This window comes from Hippocampus comes, unplaced genomic scaffold, assembly GCF_001891065.2.
Source record: "Hippocampus comes isolate QL1 unplaced genomic scaffold, H_comes_QL1_v1.1 scaffold490, whole genome shotgun sequence".
In the NCBI taxonomy this organism is placed as follows: Eukaryota; Metazoa; Chordata; class Actinopteri; order Syngnathiformes; family Syngnathidae; genus Hippocampus; species Hippocampus comes.
Window position 1 is genome coordinate 75,113 of NW_017805887.1, and position 18,883 is coordinate 93,995.

Sequence of the window (18,883 nt, forward strand, 5' to 3'; positions counted from 1 at the left end):
GGGGGGGGGGGGGGAGGGTTGCGGCGAGGGGGGGGGGGGGGGGGCGGGGTCCCCCCAGGGGGGGGGGGGGGTGTCGGTAGTGTTGCGCCAAGAGGGGGAGGCGCTGGGGGGAGGGTTTTACCAAGTTGAGGAGGAGGAGGTGGTGGTGGGGGGAGGTCTTCGCCGAGTGGGGGTGGAGGTGGAGGAAGAGGAGAAGGTGACGTGTTGTTTGCGTGGCCGTTGGCGACCTGGCTTTGCGATTGTTCTGTGAACCCAGAAAAAAAAAATTGTTAAAAGGTGACCCGTGCGCATTTCGCGGGTGTGCGCGTGCGTTTACTTTGGCCTGACGTAACGCTGCAGCTTGCCCACGCGGAACCGACGGCCGCCTTCTTCTCTGCCGTTTTGAAGTTTTCATACAAGTTGGAGCCGTACTGCGAGACACGCGTTTCATATCATGAACAATGTTGATGACATCATCGTCGTCATAATAAGAATACCTTTGCAATGCGTATTCCAGTGACCCACAGGTTCATGGTCCAGGCGTCGTCGCAGCACAAATACTTAATGTACTGAGAGTCCTTCTGGATCTGCGGATGCTACACACAAACATTGCCGAACACAAAGTACCAGAAATAAATTGCTCAATATTTTCCATTTGTAAACCTGACATTCACGTTACTTTTTGTACATCGGTCGTTTGGGGTCGTTTGCCTTACTTTGAGCACAAAGCAAAAGTCGCTGGGCGCTTTATGCTTCGCTCGGAAGTCTTTTCCGTAGTAAACGTTGACGTTGTCGAACTGCACGAAGCACACCAGGTCACGAGACGACTGAGGAGGAGGAAAAAAAAAAAAAGAACAGTTCTATGTAATATAATCCTTGCGATAAAAATCCCTCACTAGTGATTAAACATTTCTTACATCTGATTAATGACTCGATAGCGATTAGTGGACATTTTAGTGAACTGTCTTGGTCCAGTATATAAAAATCCATATGTAGTGGTAAGCGAGTAGGGAATGGGTTAATGATTCCCAGGCCTTTGAACCCTGACCTTGGTCTTGCCTTTGGGCACGTAATAAATTCCGGAGGCTCTGAGCTGGAAGAGGCGGGGCTTCCACGACTTCTTGCCGTCCTCTTTGAGGTGCAGGACCCCTTCCAAATCGGGCACCATAATGGACGTCCCACAGAAGTTCTCCTGTTTACAGAGAGGGGGTGTTTGGGGGGGGGTGGTGAGAGAGACAACTTTACATACTGTTCCTGTACATAGTATGTTTCAGTTCAAGAATATACTTATAATAATCAACTATATCAAATTAGCGATAGATTTTTTTCAAAATTCTTATTTGGCTGTCTGACTTTAAATGGACGATTAATCCTTCATGTTGAAGATAAAAGGGAACGTGTATTTTCTGTTGGTGAGCGTCACGGTGGTCAACTGGTTTGCGCCTTGGGCTCACAGTGCAGGGATGCAGGGTTCAATTTCGCGTCCGGCCTTCCCGTGTGGAGTCTGCATGTTCTCCCCGTGCCTGCGTGGGTTTTCTGCGGGTATGTCAGTTTCCTCCCACATTCCAAATACATGCATGGCAGGTTAATGGAACACTCTAAATTGTCACTAGGTGTGATTGTGAGCCCGAACGGGTGTTCGTCTCTCTCTGTGTGCCCTGCGATTGGCTGGCAACCAGTTCAGAGTGTTCCCTGCCCACTGCCCGAAGACAGAGGTAGATAGATAGATAGATAGATAGATAGAAGATAGACTCCAGCAGCCCCCCGCGACCCTTGTGAGGATAAAGCGGATCAGAAAATGGATGGATAGATGTATTTTGGGTCACTTTAGGAAAGTCATGGGTTAAAAATATTCAGGGTATTTTTTAAATTGTTGTCAAATGTGACCCCCAACAGTACGTCCAAATTCAAAAATAATGACCGAGAGAACAACGTACCTTGATCAAGATCTCCTTGTCTTTGTCCTTCATGTCTTTCAGCACCTTCTTGTCCTTCTTCCACAAGTAGAATTTCTGCACACAGAAGACACTCGGTGGAAGATCTGGCCTATCAATCAATCTACTGTATCCATGGATTGAGCTCTCCATTGATGGTACTTACCTGCGGGTTTTTGAAGACTTCATACTTGTCTGAACTCTCCTGAAAGAGGATTTGGTTCTCGCTGTCCCTGGTCCAAGCCAGGAGGGGCTCTACAAGGTGTTCGTGATCCTCAAAGGTCCTCTCTAGCACCACAACAATAAATAAATAGAAGCAAGGAACTATAATTTGGTCTTGAAACCTTAACCCACGTTTGAAACCACCATTTGAAACGTTGACTCAAAAGTCTCATTTAAAGTCTTTACCTTTGTGTGAAACTCTGGCATCTGTTTCATTTAAAGCGTTGTAGTTTCAATACAATTGCACCATTGTCTGTTCCGAATGGGCTTGAAGGAATATGGGAAGATGTCCAAAAAGTACAAAGTCTTCCAAGAGGACTAATTCGACCATCAAAACCCGCTTTAGACGTCCTCACACACACACACACACACACACACACACCATGTGCTTGTGTGCACTTGAGCAATCACAGCTGAGCACCAGAGAAATGGTTGTGGTATTTAGCCGCCTTACTGAGGCATTTAGTCGGACGTTTAAAGAGACGCGAAGCAGGAAGCACGCAGCTCTGCTTTGAACCGCGGCGGGTGCGCAGCCGACACATGGCGGGCTTTGAAGGTTAAGCTAGCCGGGTGTTAGGGTCGTGTTGGTGGAGATTATATCTCATCTGTCTTGAACAAAAGTTGAAGGAAGCCTCCCTCTGTCTTTGTCTTCACTCGAGACAAACATTCACATTGTTTTCCGACCATGCCAGGCTAAAATCACACAAAACGTTGACACGTAACAATGCTACAATTAGCATCGCGCGCATCAGATCGGCTAAATTTAACAATCACGCGGGCGAGACGGAAATTCTCGTTTCCTCATTTTATTATGACGCACGAGTGAGGACAGGACATCGGCTAATGTTAAAAATAAGCGCGAATGAACGATAGCTAGCGCTAGTTCTGCGTGACTCTATTAAAAGAAATGTGCATCTGCTGACCGAGCTGCAGTTCTGGGTTGGTCTCGCACAGGCTCCAGTCCACGTTGTAGTCGCAGTGCGTCTTCTCGCAGAGGTTGTCCAGCACCTCTCTCACGTTCTGCCTCTCGTCCACCATCAACGTTTTGGAGCTGCCGTCGTTCATGCACACCTTCACCACGAGCTAAAGCACACAACAAAGCGTTACTTAGAAAACCAGTCCATTTTTTTTTTCTGTATGACCCTTGATAATCAATCAGTGCCTGCTGTACCTTTTTCACTTTTGCTTCTTTGAGCTTCTCCAGAGCCAGCTTGATTTTGTCTGCCTTGATCTGAGCTTCAATCTCCTCCTATGGAGCCACCAAAGAAGCAATCACCAAAATATGAGACCATAATTTGAAACCCAGAGTAGTTTTTTTTCCCCCTAGTCAGAGCTAAGAATTCCCCTTTTTCATGAAGAATGCATGAGTGGAACAGTTCTTCTACTGGATCTCATTAAGTACAATGTAAACAAGCTACCTTAGAGGTGTGCAGAACATCAAATTTGATGTAAATATGGAACATTACAGATCATAAAATATGTTCCACTCTGCATGAGTATGATGTGCTCCAGCTGTTTGGCTTTTTTTTTTTTTTGTGTGGAGAAAAAAAGAATCAGAAGCTGTTGTGGACTCACCATCGTAGGTTTGCTAGATTGCGGGGGTGGAGGCGGTAAAGTGGACGAGGGGAAGGTGGTGGACGAGTCGCTGGAGAGCGGAGGGCTTGAGGAGGGCGGGCCGACGCTCGGAGGCGGCAAAGGCTCGGGCTGAGGCTCCTTCAGACTCTCGATCTCGGCCGCCAGCTTCTCCTCTGTGGCGTTGAGGTCGGCCACCAAGTCGGCCATCAGAGCATCCAGGTCGTTGTCCTCCAGCTCATTCAGAGACGCTGTTGTCAAATCAAGGCAAATATCAGGTCAGTAGCGGACATGACAGCTCTCGTTTACCTATACACCAAACATATACATTTTTACATTTCGTATATCAATATGGTACAATAAATATGATTTAAAGAAGAAATATTAGGTCTACAGAACAATAAATATGATGCTAACGTTTGACAGAGGTTTCGACATGAACCCTTTCATGCACCAATAATGATAACCTGTAACCTGATAGTAGTAACCGCTGTCCCTGATAGGGTGTAAATATGAAACAAAGGTAAATAAATCGATAAATAATTCTGTACAGTTGCAACTTTAGAAGTTTGTAGACCATTAAATCCGTACATGACATATGAAGGAACAAAAATAGGACACAATGAGGCCCAGAGGCTATTAAATATGGTATAATTATGAGCATGCTCACTTCCTGAAAATAAAACAAAAGCCTCTTTGTCATCTTGGAGCCAATAGATGTCCTGTATTGTTGCTTAATTTGTTTTAGGAACCCTTCCCAACTGTAGCAGAAGTGGACTCGTATCCTTTCGTAACCTTCCACTCACCCTGATGAACACAGAGTGAACACTTTTGTGCTTCCGGTGACCAAACAAGTGGCTTGATCTCATTTTAATACTTATTCTTATCATTGTTTTATCATTATAGGTGAGGCCTTGTTTTACATCTTCAAGGCGGACGTTAAGTTGTGAGAGCCCCGACAATTTAATCTGTGTCCCGCTTTTAACAGCTGCCACATGTGCTGCCAAGCAACTTGAAATACTTCTCCACATGCGGGCCACAAAGAGACAAACAGGACAATCGGTCCCTCCACTCACAAAATACACCCATGTACCCCATTAGGATGATAACCGAAACCTAATAGTTGTACTCGTTTAGTACCGGCAATGCTTCTCGGAAAGGAAGAATCAGCCCCTGACACCAATTTCACCAATCGACACAAAATTGGTTGGACACAAAAAAGTCTGAAGGCCCCATGTAAGAAATTGAACAGGGAGTCGGCCATTTTGGTTAGAAGCAGCCATTTCAGGCAAATTTCACAGCAGAGAGCTCAGACTCCAATTTTACCGATAAAAATGAAATTTGGTGGACATATCTATCATGACAGGATGCAGGATTTTTCATTGGGACAGTGCACATTAATCAACACAAGAATAAACATTGTAAATGCGCCGGATTTAGCATAAATGCTAGTTTTCAGCCGTAGTCCCAAGGCGGGGAGATTTGTGCCTGGAATTGAGCAGGACATCAATCATTTTAGTTCAAAATATAATTCCAGGGCTGTCATGGGCCAAGTTTTGCCAAACAACACCAAATTTGGTGAACACTTGAACAAGCCTCAAGGACCCATGCCAAACGTCAAAGAGGTAGTCGGCCATTTTGGTTTGAAGCTGCCATTTCAGGTGAATTCCAAGGCTCTCACTATAAAAGGCAATCGGCTCCCCGATACCAGTTGACTCACCCAACTTGAAATTGGGTGGACATTGAATGATTGCAGGAACACGAACAACTATTTTTATCATGGATTGTGGTCTAATACACAGCAAAGGTTTGACCCTCTAAAGCTATTTTGTGTCATGCCAATGCTGTGCAGGTGAACTAATAAAGAACAACAATAAACACAACATCACCATTGAGGTCCGTGAAGCCGATGGAGAGGTTGACTTCTTGCTCGGCTTCGGGTGGAGAGGAGGGGGGCGGCGCTTGTTCTTGTCCCAGACTCTGCCAGGGGGAGAAAAACAGTCAGTGTGTGTCGTTACATGTATGCACACAGTACACTCTGTCAGCTAATCAGCAACACATTGGCGAGTGCTCTGAAGCGTGCTGTAAAAATTGAAGCCAGACCAATTTGCATGTGGAATGATTAGGTCATGATTCTGTTTTTGTTTTTAGATCAGATTTGGTTTTGTTTCACAGGTGACTGTCATGGTTTTGTTGTTTGTGATCAACAGGTGGCATTGGAGGGATTCTCCTCCAGCGTCGCACCTGTTGGACATCATGGCAATAGTTCCTGTAAGTGTTTTTGTTCATAGATTTTGATCAGTACTCCCTGGTTCTCCTGCCTCCCTGTTTTTTGTTGTCCACTACCATTGCGCATTACACGACTGACTAAAAGCCTAACTGACATGCCAACGTTCTCACCAACGACTCAACTCTTATCTGGAGCTGACATTTCACCAAACGCCCCCCCCCCACCCCCCCAGCCCACCTCATGTACTTCTTGTATTTATCACCCCTTCCTATTTTTGATGGATTTCAGTTAGCTAACGGCAGCCGGGAGAAAACACTTGGGGCCTATAATGCATTATTTTTTTCAGTGAATCCAATTAAAAACAAACACATGCAACTTGTCGATTCCAATCTGATTTGAAGACATAGAGAAGGGAAATTCCTATATCAGTTGTCATGGTGAGGGGGCGGGTCTGACCTGCGTCAGGAGGTCCATCTCGCCCAGCAGGTCGCTGAACATGGCGTCGATGTCGTCCATCTGTCACAGAAAAGGGGACAAATCACGGAAAAGTGACTTTTTAATGACATGTTACAAATAGTTGCAGTGCTGCATCAACTAAGTCTGAAATTCAACTACCAAGTCAAAGGGTAAGCAGAGCTGCGTTGCGTTTCAGTTAATGCTCAGATTGGTGTTAGCTAATAACATTCGCTTTGTGATAAGCAGCACAGACTTGATTGCTGCGTGAAGTTGTCAAAGTGGTGACGGTGAGAGGGAAAGCTGCATGCGCCACATGTTTGCATCCGCCATAGTAATTGACATGTGTGAAGTGCTGCCGGCTTAAGTGAAAATGCTTTTATTGTCAATTGTAGATTCAAAAATGTAAGTTTATGTCATGGTAATATAATGCAATTTAGAAATGTTGTGAATATTGTAGACTTTAAAATAAAATAGTGGAGAGTTAGCATGTAAGCATGTTTGTTAATATCTGCCGAGTGTGAGCTGGATGGAGCTGTCATGACAAACGACAGCCGAGAAATGTGCGGAAGGAGCCGAGCAAAGCCATTTGAAAGGAGCAGACGATGCGTTAAACACACGTGACATTTTCTGTGGCTTTTGAACGCCTTCGCTGACATGACATTTGCATGGGGTCCAGAGACCGCGTTAAACACACACGCAACACGATCACCCAGGCTCCACGCAAAACAGGACGGGATCAAAAGTTAGCTTTTGTTTTCAATAACCCGCGGCCATGTTTTTCTTTTCACGGTCTCTCTCTCTTCACAGGCTTGTTTGGGCTCGTGGTCATGTTTACTTTTTGATCTGGAGCAGAATTCAAGCCAATCTAATCATTTCCAAAGCAAAGGTATGCTACATTTTAAAGGCCTCACTTTTTTTTTTTTTTTTTGGTACAAAATCCTCTTCAATTCTCATCGGAACGCGCTTGTATCACTGCTTTTAGGTTCGTATCACTTCCACACCAAAACCTCTCCACCTCTGAAGAAGAGGAAGTGGTTGCTATTGAGCACTCGCTATGTTGTAATGCTTAAGCAAATGACGACAAAGTCACAACCCCACTTATAAGGCGAAATGTGAACCAAGAAACAATAACTTAGAAGCAATAACGACAATGACAAAATAGATTTAGACACGCAAGAAACTCCCCATCTATTACCCTATTTAATAGAAACGTTGAATGTTGTCTGCTGCAAGGGGATCTGCTGTTGTGCCAACCTTAAAAAAAACAACCTAAAATAAAATTCTTCATCTCACAGTCTGAAAAAAATAAACAAGTAATGTGTATTTTTCTTTTGGTTTCTTTTCTTCAATTAGAAGAGCCTTGAGCTAATGTGGGGGGGCGGGGGGTTGTTTGTTTGGATTGTTTTTGATTACCACACAATTTTGGCAAAGCTTTGGGAACACATTTTGAAAGTAAGTGTTTGTCTTCTTCCCCAGAACACATTTTGCAAATTCATAAAAGACAGAAATTGTTGTTGTCATCGTTGTTAACCTAATCGCCCCGCCCCCTTTCGCGACTTCACTTTGCCAACCATCAAGTGGCGTACAGAAACGTGATGTCCTCGTTTCAAAGTCGCACTCGGTAGAAATGTGTGAAAACCGACACCCAGTTTCATTGCGCATTCTATACTTGTTCACAGCACAAAAGTACTTGTCCCGATATTTTTGTCCTTCACTTGCAGCCAGTGAACCAAATGACTTTTCAGTCCTACAGGTATTATTTTTGCATGATTATGATTATGCCTGCGCTCTGCCCGTGCATGTATTTGCACCATTGGGCCCCTTTTCCGCTCAGCAATACGTGATGGGTCAGCTTTAAAAAAAAAAAGACACAACACGAAAGAAAAAACTACCCACATCTGGCTTGAACCATTTAATCTGAAATTTTCCCAGACATTTAAAATTCAAAATCAGGTGTTATTGGTAGCCCTTTTAAGTAACAAGTAATAAAAAATTTTAGAGCCCTGTAAATTAAATCATTGTTGTCCTTCACAAATGTGACCGGTGGGATTAAATGGGTTAAGACAGTGTTTTTCAACCCGTGTGTCGCGGCACACTGGCCGCGAGAGATTGTCAGTTGTGCCGCGGGAAAATATCCAATTTGTATGCCTGTGCGGTCTTTCGGCCAGAAAGTAATCATGTGGTACCCTCCCATACCGCTAGGGGGCAGCAACAGCGAGCCAATTGCATTGTGTTTCAACGAGAGACAAGCGAATTTTTGACAATAACTATGAAAGACGATAAAATACTGTTTTCTTTGTGTTCATTTGATTCCAATTCAAGCTGTTATAACTTCATTCTTCAATGTTAAAAACGGTTATAGTAACAATATAACACGTTAATTGTTAAAATAAACGGGGGGGGGGGGTCACATTTTCAGCTACTGGTGTGCAGCGAGATTTTTTTCAATGAAAGAAGTGTGCCTTGGCTCAAAAAAGTTTGAAAAACACTGGGTTAAGAGAAATGTAAAATAAACCACAGGCCGGCGTGTGACTTCTGCATTCACGTTATCCCTGCACGCTTTAGACTTTGTCTTTTTACATAACGTGGGACTTCAGAAACTGAGAGCCTATCAACTTCTCACATGTGCAAGAAGGGTCCACACACACACACCAAAAAAATATGTCTGTCCTTTGTCTATGTGATGCTCTTTATCTTTTTAAACCTTTCGATAAAAATTTCCAACATGCTTTGAATAAAAACGCGTCGTCTTGCCACCGAATGTTCCAATGTCATCAATTTCAAAATTGTCGCAATGAATAACAAAGGACAGAAAAGCAGAAGCGCTACCATCAAATCACTTGAACTCACCTTTTCCAATCTGTGTGTGTGTACGTACAGTATATAAATAAGGGTGGATGTATATATCCGTCACGAAAAAGCCGTCGTGGACATCAGTTTAAATTAAAAAAAAAAAAAAGTTATCCAGCAAAACAAGGCCTCTCGATAGTGGCGAGCGTTATTTTTCGAATGTGTTGCCGAGCGTTAGGCTCATCCGCTGCTTCTTTCTTTTTTTTTCTTTCTTTTTTTTGACAGCCTTCTTCCTGCCCAATGCGGAAGTTCACGTCCAGACCTGCCGCTACATTCCTGCACAACACTTTCACAACACTCGTGTCTGGGCCCGCGACCAACCGACAGCCTGTTCCCGAGTTTGCTCAACAATACCAAGTGTCGCTGTTAATAATTGACCCTCAGTCAAAAAAAAAATTGATTGCACACAATCTGTCTTCCCCCTTGCAGATTTGCCAGTAAGGGGGCGTGGCAAGCGCCGCAGGAGGAACCTCGCTGGGATCGTAGTGTAGTTGTTCACACGGCTGACTTCCATTTCTGCGAAGTAACCAACAGCGAGGTTGGGACGCTTGCCTTTCTTTACGTGCCTTTTGGATTGACTGGTACGGTGTTGGTCCTCCAAGTTTGTGCTGGTAACACAAACCGCTTTCTTTGATTGACAAGACATTTTACTTCCTGCGGTGCTTCCAATCAGCAGAGAATATCTTGCGGTGGGGCGAGGTCAGAAGTCTGGCGGTGGGTATGGTGAGCAGAGGCGGGCTATAGAGTTCTGAGTCGCAGAGGAAGCTCTTATCTGAATGGCGGGTGGGGTTATTTGCATTTCATCTTGAGTCAACTTGGGAGGCCCATCAGCAGCCGCGATATGACTTTAATGTTACTACACTTGGATCTCAGCAGGACACTTCACCCCACTGTTTTTTTTTCTTGGGGGGGGGGGCTACCTCTGCTCTGTTTTCATCTGTGCTTCAGGAATCCTGCCTCCACATTCCTGAATATCATCCATGCATATGGTCCAAGGCAGTGGTTGTCAATCTTTTTTACACCAAGTACCGCCTCAAAAAAAAAATAGCTCTCGAAATACAAAGTCGATGACGCAACACAAAGCCCGATTGGAATAGACCATTGTGGAAAAATAGGTGACTCCAACTACCGTCACATCAACAAAAAATGCAGTGTAGTGTCCTATATTAGTATTATTGAACCACAAAAACATGGAGCGGTTGTCAAGGAAGAAGCAGGTTGCCATGAAGAGAAATAGATAAGGCGAGATGGGATTTTTGAGAGGCTGGTTCACCTCATTTAGTTGGTCCTGGAGGGACTAAATTTGAGACCGTGCATTTTTGCATTTTCTGGATCGCGAATTGAACATGTCCAAAGCCCTCTCGGATCATCTTTTGAATGAAGCAAATTCAGCTGCCAACATGTCATCCATTAGCAGCCATTTAACACCCTGATAAATGTTCGGAGACAGACAGCAAAGCGGAGGTCGCAATTATTCATCTGTCACGGTTAGGGTGGTCCAAACAATAAAAGCTCTTTATAGCTCAGCAGGTTTAATAATTATAAACGTTTGAAGCCGAGCAGGAGTTACTGTGGCAATAAAGAAACCAAACAAAGGAGCCCATTGGCCTTTTTTTTTTTTTTGAAGCCAAGATGGCAAGCTGTGAAACTGCATGCTTCCAGAACCATTAGTCACGTTCAATCCAGACGTGCCTGGAAATGCCTTTTTAGTTTGCTCTTTTACGGTGGTTTCAAAGAAATTAAACGGGGCCGATAATGGCAAAAGCAGCGGGGAGCGTTGAAGACAATATCCCATTTGTCAAAGTGTGATGTGAAACTTGGGGTGTTTTTCTTTGGACTAGGCCGTGACACGCAAGCCGTTTGGCATTGAACTCATTGGGCGGCTACCAAGCGCAAAGGAAAGATAGCATGGAGAAAACCACTACCTGAGTTTGGGTCCACTCATTCCTCCTGTGGGTGTAAATAAGGAAATAGCCCTGGAGGGGAAATATACCTGACTTCAGCCCTAACGTAGCTGAGATTTATTGGATGATATAGGATGGTTGAAGATTTTGTATTTTAACGTTTTTAGGAACCGTGGTCACTACAGTGGACAGCTTATCGTGTTATCAGGTTTCTGGGTGCATGAAACGGTTAAATATGTTTACTAATACGATAGGATAGTCTCCCATTTCTTGACAGCGAGCAGAAGTCACAGGAACCCTAGTTGAGGGAAGCTGCGCCTAATGCACGTTCTTGAAAAATGTCTTTAGCGGTATTTCTTACTGTCGCGATAGCCCCAATAGTCCTTTTGCATTCCTGCTTTGTGCCGTAGTTGGATGTGTATCCGTATACATGGGGGGGCTAGGTGTTGACAACACGACGGTGACCGCGTTTAAGGACTAGCAGCTGTCACAACATTCAGGCGTTGCTGAAAAACACAAGAAGAATAAGGAAAAAAAACAACTGGAGGGAGCGCAAGGGTCACAGGAAAGTCAACAGTGAATCAAATGAAAAGTGACAGTCATCTAGGGAAAAAAAAAAACCTAAACATGACACAGCAAGATTCTGACCTCTACTGATCTATTTATCTAGTTAGCATACAATAAATACAAGATGCACTTTTATTTAAACTTATTTGGCCAGCCTATTCATCTAACTTTGTCAATTTGGTCAAGCTCGCGTCGGCTTTCCGGAAAAGTTCCAGACAGAATTGGGATTCCACAATCGTAGACACAGATAAGAAAGAAAAATATTTATTTCCAAACAAATGCAAAAGCGACAAAAGTACAATTGAGGATTCTGCTAAACAAAGAACCAGCAAAAAGTGAAAACAAACAAACAAAAAAAATTGTTGCTCACTTGGTCTTTGCTCGTTAGCTCATACAATTAAATTGGACAAGTTAGCTTGTAAATTGTCTCTTTCCGAGAATGAATTTTAATCGTTTTGTGAACAATATTTACTTATTTTTGCTGTGAAACTGTTACCAGCTTCTTTTTTTTTTTTAAATAGCAACGTTGGCCAAGTCTTTGTGGAATTTTCTCAAAACCGTGGAATGAGCATTTCAAACACCCCTGCTGGCTAGTTAGCAATGTAATGAACCCATTTTTCTAATAACTCGACAAGATACTTCCCTCCCGATACTAAGCTTAACCTGCAGCTAATTTAAGTCACGTTTGCTTCTGCATTGAAGTCTAGCGCTCTAAAAGTATTTTGGCAGATCGTGTCTGTAATGGACGAACTCTGACGTCATTTATGAGACTAGTCTTCTCTGCGGACGGGATTTGACTTTCGATTCTGGTCGCTGGTAGCCATCGGCAGGCGAAGGGTTAACAGACGCCATGAAACCTGATGCTAATTAAGCTGCAGGAATGCCATCATCACACGCAGACGGTGCAGAGTTGGGAGTCCGCTGCTCAGAGGAGCTCGAGAGGGGCTCTGGCTGGAAGGCGCGTTGTGCAGGATGCTCCATTTCATACGGAAGAGTCTGAACAAAGAAGCGAGACAAGAAAGGTAAATAGCAACTCTGAGGTCAAAGTCAACTTTGAGCTACTTTTGGCTGCCGTTGTTGTTGTTGTTGTTGTTGCAGGGATACAAAGGTTCCAGAGTTTCTCTCTTCATTTGTCTTGCTAAGAAGAAATTTGTCTCGGAAGTAAAAAAAGCGACAGCTGCAGACATAAATACAGCTAATCAAACATCAACATCACATGTAAATATCATATGCACATTATTATCAAAACTTCTTTGTCGTCCCCATTAATGCAGATATGGTTCAATTGATTGTATATGTTGATTAGTTTCATTGAATAGGTTTTGCTGTATTTGCGTTGTGGTACCAGATATCTTTGGCCGGGGTCTAATAGTTCCGACATTTAAAAAAAAAAAAACTTTTACTGACTTGTTAACCTGAGCGGTGACTTTTTGCTGTTTTTTTTTTTTTAAATTCAAGTAAAGATCAGATTTTTAAAATTGAACGGTTAAGTTACCAGACCAGCAGGTGCTCCCATATCGTTGCTCTGTCACCCCAAAAAAATAATAATTAAAAAAAATATCATCGCGATCGTCTAACTTAGCCTCTTCATCTTGCAGTGCATCTTTCTCCGGTTCTTTTTTTTTTTTTGTGCGTGAAACTATGCTCCATTATTCACTGAAAAATGTATCCAAAATTTCTCTGGTGTTATCTGGTGGGATCCTAATGCTGAAGTGAATTGAGGGGCTTCATTTAGATAAAAGTAGTCATTTGCCACCATCATATGGCATCTTTAAGCAATTATAGTTCAGTATAAATTGTTGGATTTCCGCTGTTACAGTACATGACGCAAGATGTTGAGGTCATCGTTGCTGTTGCTCCTGGTCCTTTCGTCTGTGCGCTCCGACTGGTGCAAGGGGGGCCATTGCTCCGGTTCTAGCACCGGAGACCCACGACCGTGCACCGGCGACCACTGTCCCTCAGGCAGGTCGAACAGACCGGCGCGTCACGCTCAGCCCGGTAACCGACATTCCGCGCCATCCTCGGGAAGCCCCCGTTTGAGGAGCATCGGCGCGGCCGTCGCCCCGGCGTGCACCGATGCGGACTGCGCAAGGGCGCCCAAGACAAGCAACCAAACGCGGGACTGTAAAGGCTTTGAGTGCCGACTCCCGCTGAGGATCATCAGACCCAAAGAGCGCGCCAGGGATGGGGCGGGGGGCTCGCCGCCGTCCCCTGCTGCCGTGCAGTCTCCTCCCGTTCATCTGGCTGACAGAGCTGCGCAGTTCCTAGGAGACATCCCCGAGTTCGGGCCCCCGTCTTCGGACCTCGGTGGCGCCCCTCTGGGGGTCCAGCTCACCTGTGACGTCAAACCAGGTCAGTGTTAGCTTCTTCATTTATGCTGCCATGCCGTAAAGCAAATTAATTTCAACAACATTCCTGCTCCAGGAGAAAATGAAGTCCCCTCAGAGGACGCCCTCATCCTCCACCTCCAGCTGGCCAAGGGTCAGGAGAAACTTGTCGAGGCCCTGCGGGCGCAGCAGCTGCTCATCGGCGAGCTGCAGCAGAAGCTGGCCGACCAGCAGGAGGCGCTGCTGTCGCAGCAGCGCGACGTCTTGACGCAGCAACATCGTATGTACGAGCAGATGGACGCGGTCAAGGCCCAGTACGGCCTCCTGACGGACGTGCTCAAGCAGGCGTCCTTCCAGGGCCTCCAGGGGGAGCTGCAGAACTACTTCCAGAGTCACCTGGTCGGTCTCCAAAGTCAGGCCCGAGGCCATATGCACAACGTTGTCCATAAGGTGGACACGGACGCGAAGGTGATGGATGTCGTGGGCGAAGCTCATTTCCCCCAGCTGTTGATGGGATGCGCCTCTGCTTGCCAGCCAGACCACTATTGCGACTTCCAGAGCGATCCACCGCAGTGCCACAAGTGCACCGTGTGTCCGCCGGGGTTTTTCCTGATCTCAGAGTGCTCGCCGACCATGGACACCATGTGCCAGGTAGTCAACTGAGCTGACAAAACCTCCTGCAAGTTTTCAAAATACGTACAGCATTTCTTTTCTTTCCATTTGCAGTTTGCCAGCAAGTATAAGATAACACTTTGACGCTGGTTTCTGAGCCTAGCTTACCAAAATTTAGTCTCATTCCGAGAGATAAAGTTTTTCCCCTTTCATTGGGTTATTTCCAAAAATACCAAGAAGTCACCCAAGTTCTGAAAAACTAATGTTGCATCCAAACGATTTCCTTGGTGGAGTCATGAAAATAAATCAGACGTGACCACCGATGTCCCTCTTCCTAATGTCTCCTCTTGACTTTTTGTTTCACAGGACAGAGATGAATGTCTCGAACTAGCAAACATCTGCGGCGAGCGAGTCAAGTGTCTAAACACTCCAGGTTTGTGAACCGCCGACAATCACCGGCAACTGTCTTCAGATGTCTTGATACTATTTTATCCTGCGGCCTCAGGAGGTTTCCGGTGTCTGGGAGTATCGCAGAAAGAAGCGGAAACGGGCTTGTGCGGCCACGCCTACTTTTACAATCAGGAACTTCAGGAATGTCAGGCCTGCTCCGACTGCGAAGGCCATCCCGTCGCCTTCCCCTGCACGGCCGTCACCGACTCCGTCTGCGGTTCGCCCCCGGGGGCTCATCTCTCCGAGTCCTGGAGTGCGAGCATCACTGTCCCCTCAGCCCAGAAGTCCGGAAGCCACATGTTCGCCGGGCTTCAGCTCAGCGTGCGAGGCAAGGAACATAGTGATCTTCTGTCCAGCGAGGGTGGCCGGGTGACTTTCCGCCAGCACGGCCTCCTGTGGCTGGACTACAACTTTGCCATCAAGCACAGCTGCAGGAATTTCCTCCAGGTGGGCTTGAGGTTCAACAGCAGCCAGGAGGAGGAGGATCGGGAGCTGAGCGGGGTACGCGTGGAGCAGCCTGAGGGCAAGTACTACCAGGGCGTAAGCGTCAGCGGCGGGGTGGAGGCGGAGCCCAACGACACCGTGAGTCTTCTCCTGAGAAGCCCCAACCAGTACTGCAACCAGAGCACAGACGTTCACGTCTACGACACGGCCGCGCCGACCTTCAGCTTGCTCTGGCTGTCGCACGACACGGGTGCGGTGGCCATGACCGCCGAGATGTCCCTGTTGGCGCAATATCAGTCCAGCTACTCCCCGACGTTTCGTGCAGGTTCATTATCCGACCCTTACATGATAGGCTTGACGCACGACAACCGCGGCGTGCGCTTCACGGAGAGCGGCGTGGTCAAGTTCGTCCTCCAGCAGGCGCTCTACGCCATGGGGCACACTTGCGTCCGCGAGGGCTTCTTCCTGATCGCCTACACCAGTCGCAACGGCACAGGCCAGGAGGCCATGCGCGCGTTTAAGACAGGCGTGAACTACAGAGACACCTCCATCACCTTGGCGGGAGCCGTGGCCTTGGGCGCTGGCGACACGCTCAGCTTTGAGATCACGACACCGCCGCAGTGCAACGTCCGCTACTTCGGTGACGGCACCGGGATCAGCACGCTCAGCTTGGTCTGGCTTCCCTCGGCCGTTGCTTCCACGTTGACCGCCACGGTGGCCAAGCTTGGCCTCCCCTTCGGAGCGGTCCGCAATAAGCCGCTCTCCTTCCAGCAGATTTCCCCAGACTCACAGAAGATCCGCCTGGCCGGTTCCGGCGAACCAAACAGTCGCAAGAACTTTGTGTTCCTGGAAGAGGGCACCGCTAGCGTCGCCCTGAACTTGAGGCTCATCCACTCATGTAACGTCGTTAAGGTGACTCTCCATCGAACCGGCAGTCCAGGTCCTGGGGGGACCGATCCCGTGGCTCAGCAAGTTTCGGGACACATGCCGGAGGGCAGTGAGTGGGCCAGCGTGGGTCTGAGGGCCTCCTTCCATGTCCGCAATGGCACCGCCGTCTACGTCACTCTGGACTGCATCCGCGGACGCATCAACCAGATCTCGCACCAGGGCGGCACCAGCATCTCCATCCTTTGGGTTGCCGTGTGAGCCGGAGCAGACTTTTTTTTTTTTTCTTTTTGCACATGGTTGGCTTGGTATGATAAAGATGATGTTCGAAGTCTGTGTAGAATCTCTGTTATCCAGGTCCTAGTAATCCAGAAAATTTAAATGGGGGGGGGGAAACTGGACTCCTCTTGGTTGTTGGAGATGTTTCATCTAAAAATGCTTCTTTAGTTCTGTGATGACCAATTCATTTTTCCAAAAGAACTCTCCACCTAAGTTTTTGTCGACTCCGTTCACTCATCTAAAATCATTCACCACCAAGCCATGCCCTGTCGCCACAGGTGAGCCCCAGGGCTCTGTCCTCCGCCCACTCTTGATTCAAATCAGTAAAATCCTTCACAAATACAACATCCGCTTTCACGGCTACGCACACGACACGTAGCTGGAAACTAAAGAAGACTTTCGGATTACGGGGGGTGAAACATCTTTATCACCCAACGAGACTCTAGTTACCTCCATTCAATTTTTCTCAATAATGTCATCTTTTTAAAATGTCGCCTTTGTATAATTTACTGTGAAAGTACTGGTTTTGTTTGAGGTACTTCGGCTGGTTGAGCAGTGACCAAATTCTGCGTGTGTGTGTGTGTGTGTGTGTGTGTGTGTGTGTGTGTGTGTGAATGTATTATTTCCTATGTGCATATGAGTATCCTTCCATTGCAGCACATTTTTCAAAAATATTGTTATTGGTTTTATACAGGATATAAAACATTCGTCTACAATACGACAGTTGAACAAAGCAAAAGACGTTATTGGACATGTGGTCATATTTATTTTTTATATCCGTTGCCGAACAAAGCATTAAAAGAATATGCAAACGAGCTCAATCTTTCGAGTGGTTGCATGAAAGAATGAAAGAAGCAGCATATTTTTTTCACGTCGAGACGGTGATGCGGTAGTTCCTCCGAGTCCTAATCACAACTCCTATTTTCCAAGTTATAATCGCAGACGTGACTCATCCCGACATGTGGACGCAATTAGAAGGCAAGCAGTCAAAGCAGTGCAGAGGGGTCGTGGTGGAGGACTCCATTTACATGACTTGATTCTACTTTGACTTAAGTTACTAGTTGCCCAGTTATTGGCAGATGATGGATTTACCCCCCCCCCCCCCGGCCCTCGGACGGGGGTACCCCATAGTTTCAGCAAAGCTCCTGAAGCCCAAGGTAACAGGTCAAAAGCCATGGGGGCGGTCTAATTTACTCCCACCTCTAAGGATTGGTTACCTGGACACTAACATGGCACACTTATTTAACTGGTCACATGATTGTTCTATCCAGCAAAATCGAAATCCTGAGAGTTAAAAAGAAGGTAAAAGCGCGTTTTGAATTCTGTGGCCCGTCCAAATTGCAAGCAGCTGTGCCAGATGTAAAGTGTCAGACAAGGACGTGATGGTGGGGGGAAAAAAAAAAGATTAGAAAGCTCATGTGTCCAATCGGAAAGTCTCTTGAGTGTGCAGATGTTTGAGATCTGACTACAACGTGCTAGCCAACACAAGCCAGGGACGTCCACCACTTCCTGACTTAATTCCCCCCACAAAGAATATTTTCTTCCTCCAAAACATATCAAGTCAAGTATGGAGTGTGCTCAGTGGCCCTCACGGGACATCATAAAAACTGAAATGAACTTCCCCCGGCCCTCTTCTAATGAGTCCAACAGTCCAATCCCCAATGACGTTACACGTTCTTCCTCACAAAGTCTGACTAGAAATTGTACGAAAACCAAGCTTGCGATGAACCCTTCACCTCTTTACTGTGAAGCGAACGTGCTAACCAGTTGAGCCCCGTGCCACCGCTTGCCAACATCACATGACCAAAACCAAAAAAACAGGTGAGCTGTGACGGTATAGTCACTTGACCCCTTTGGCACTATCATTTGCAAGTGACAGCCTCCGGAAATTCATATTTTTATAATTAATATTTCAAAAACGCAATATTAATCAGAATACCATGTTTACACTAGTGGGGATGCAGAGAACATATTGTGAAAAAACAAACATTGTTTTGGCTTGACTTCCCCTTTGAGAGCATGAATGACAAATATTGAATCCAAATGAAATCATAAGGCAGTAATTTATGTAGTTTGAATTCATGCATGAGAATCTAATGTATTAATTCTAATCTAATCTAAAGGTTATATTTAAATCATTGGTGTATGTTTATGAAACAAAGAGACGCCACT

At 45.9% G+C, this 18,883-nt stretch overlaps 3 protein-coding genes across 7 annotated transcripts in view; 2 read left to right on the plus strand and 1 right to left on the minus strand.

The window, feature by feature from the left end:
• The window catches only part of LOC109527558 (UPF0061 protein Pfl01_0444-like), a 14,256-nt gene extending 12,197 nt beyond the window's left edge, over positions 1-2,059 (plus strand). Inside the window, exon 20 of one of the 2 annotated variants that reach the window (XM_019889552.1) lies at positions 1,959-2,059. The gene's annotated coding sequence lies outside the window, so the exon portion shown is untranslated. The remainder of the gene's footprint in view (positions 1-1,958) is intronic. The other variant, XM_019889553.1, reaches the window with a different exon arrangement.
• Positions 1-9,471, minus strand: part of apbb1ip (amyloid beta (A4) precursor protein-binding, family B, member 1 interacting protein) — a 15,387-nt gene extending 5,916 nt beyond the window's left edge. Inside the window, exons 1-13 of the mRNA XM_019889542.1 lie at positions 9,244-9,471; positions 6,394-6,453; positions 5,597-5,687; positions 3,711-3,958; positions 3,307-3,384; positions 3,059-3,218; positions 2,080-2,201; positions 1,917-1,991; positions 1,028-1,171; positions 696-806; positions 477-575; positions 317-410; positions 11-244 (exon numbers count right to left, since the gene is read on the minus strand). Coding sequence (XP_019745101.1) covers positions 11-244; positions 317-410; positions 477-575; positions 696-806; positions 1,028-1,171; positions 1,917-1,991; positions 2,080-2,201; positions 3,059-3,218; positions 3,307-3,384; positions 3,711-3,958; positions 5,597-5,687; positions 6,394-6,453 — 1,516 coding nt within the window. The 5' untranslated portion in view covers positions 9,244-9,471. The remainder of the gene's footprint in view (positions 1-10; positions 245-316; positions 411-476; positions 576-695; positions 807-1,027; positions 1,172-1,916; positions 1,992-2,079; positions 2,202-3,058; positions 3,219-3,306; positions 3,385-3,710; positions 3,959-5,596; positions 5,688-6,393; positions 6,454-9,243) is intronic.
• Positions 9,472-9,714: 243 nt separating this feature from the next.
• On the plus strand, positions 9,715-17,527 carry nell3 (NELL (neural EGFL like) family member 3). Of its 4 annotated transcripts, none has more exons than XM_019889549.1 (6): positions 9,715-9,781; positions 12,614-12,736; positions 13,534-14,066; positions 14,139-14,692; positions 15,020-15,086; positions 15,159-17,526. In XM_019889549.1, the coding sequence occupies exons 3-6, from the start codon at positions 13,547-13,549 to the stop codon at positions 16,691-16,693; spliced, it is 2,676 nt and encodes an 891-aa protein (XP_019745108.1). In that variant the 5' UTR covers positions 9,715-9,781; positions 12,614-12,736; positions 13,534-13,546; the 3' UTR covers positions 16,694-17,526. The 4 variants fall into 4 exon arrangements, with proteins under 4 accessions (XP_019745108.1, XP_019745107.1, XP_019745109.1 ...); XM_019889548.1 differs by having other exon boundaries at positions 9,747-9,824; XM_019889550.1 differs by having other exon boundaries at positions 9,779-9,824; positions 12,623-12,736.
• The last annotated feature ends 1,356 nt before the right edge of the window (positions 17,528-18,883 follow it).

Excerpts from the sequence above, each read along its gene's own strand:
- nell3 (XM_019889549.1), top strand. The coding sequence starts at position 13,547 with ATGTTGAGGTCATCGTTGCTGTTGCTCCTGGTCCTTTCGTCTGTGCGC. Across the intron at positions 14,067-14,138 it reads CACCTGTGACGTCAAACCAG|GAGAAAATGAAGTCCCCTCA; the intron begins GTCAGTGTTAGC and ends TTCCTGCTCCAG. Across the intron at positions 15,087-15,158 it reads CAAGTGTCTAAACACTCCAG|GAGGTTTCCGGTGTCTGGGA; the intron begins GTTTGTGAACCG and ends CTGCGGCCTCAG.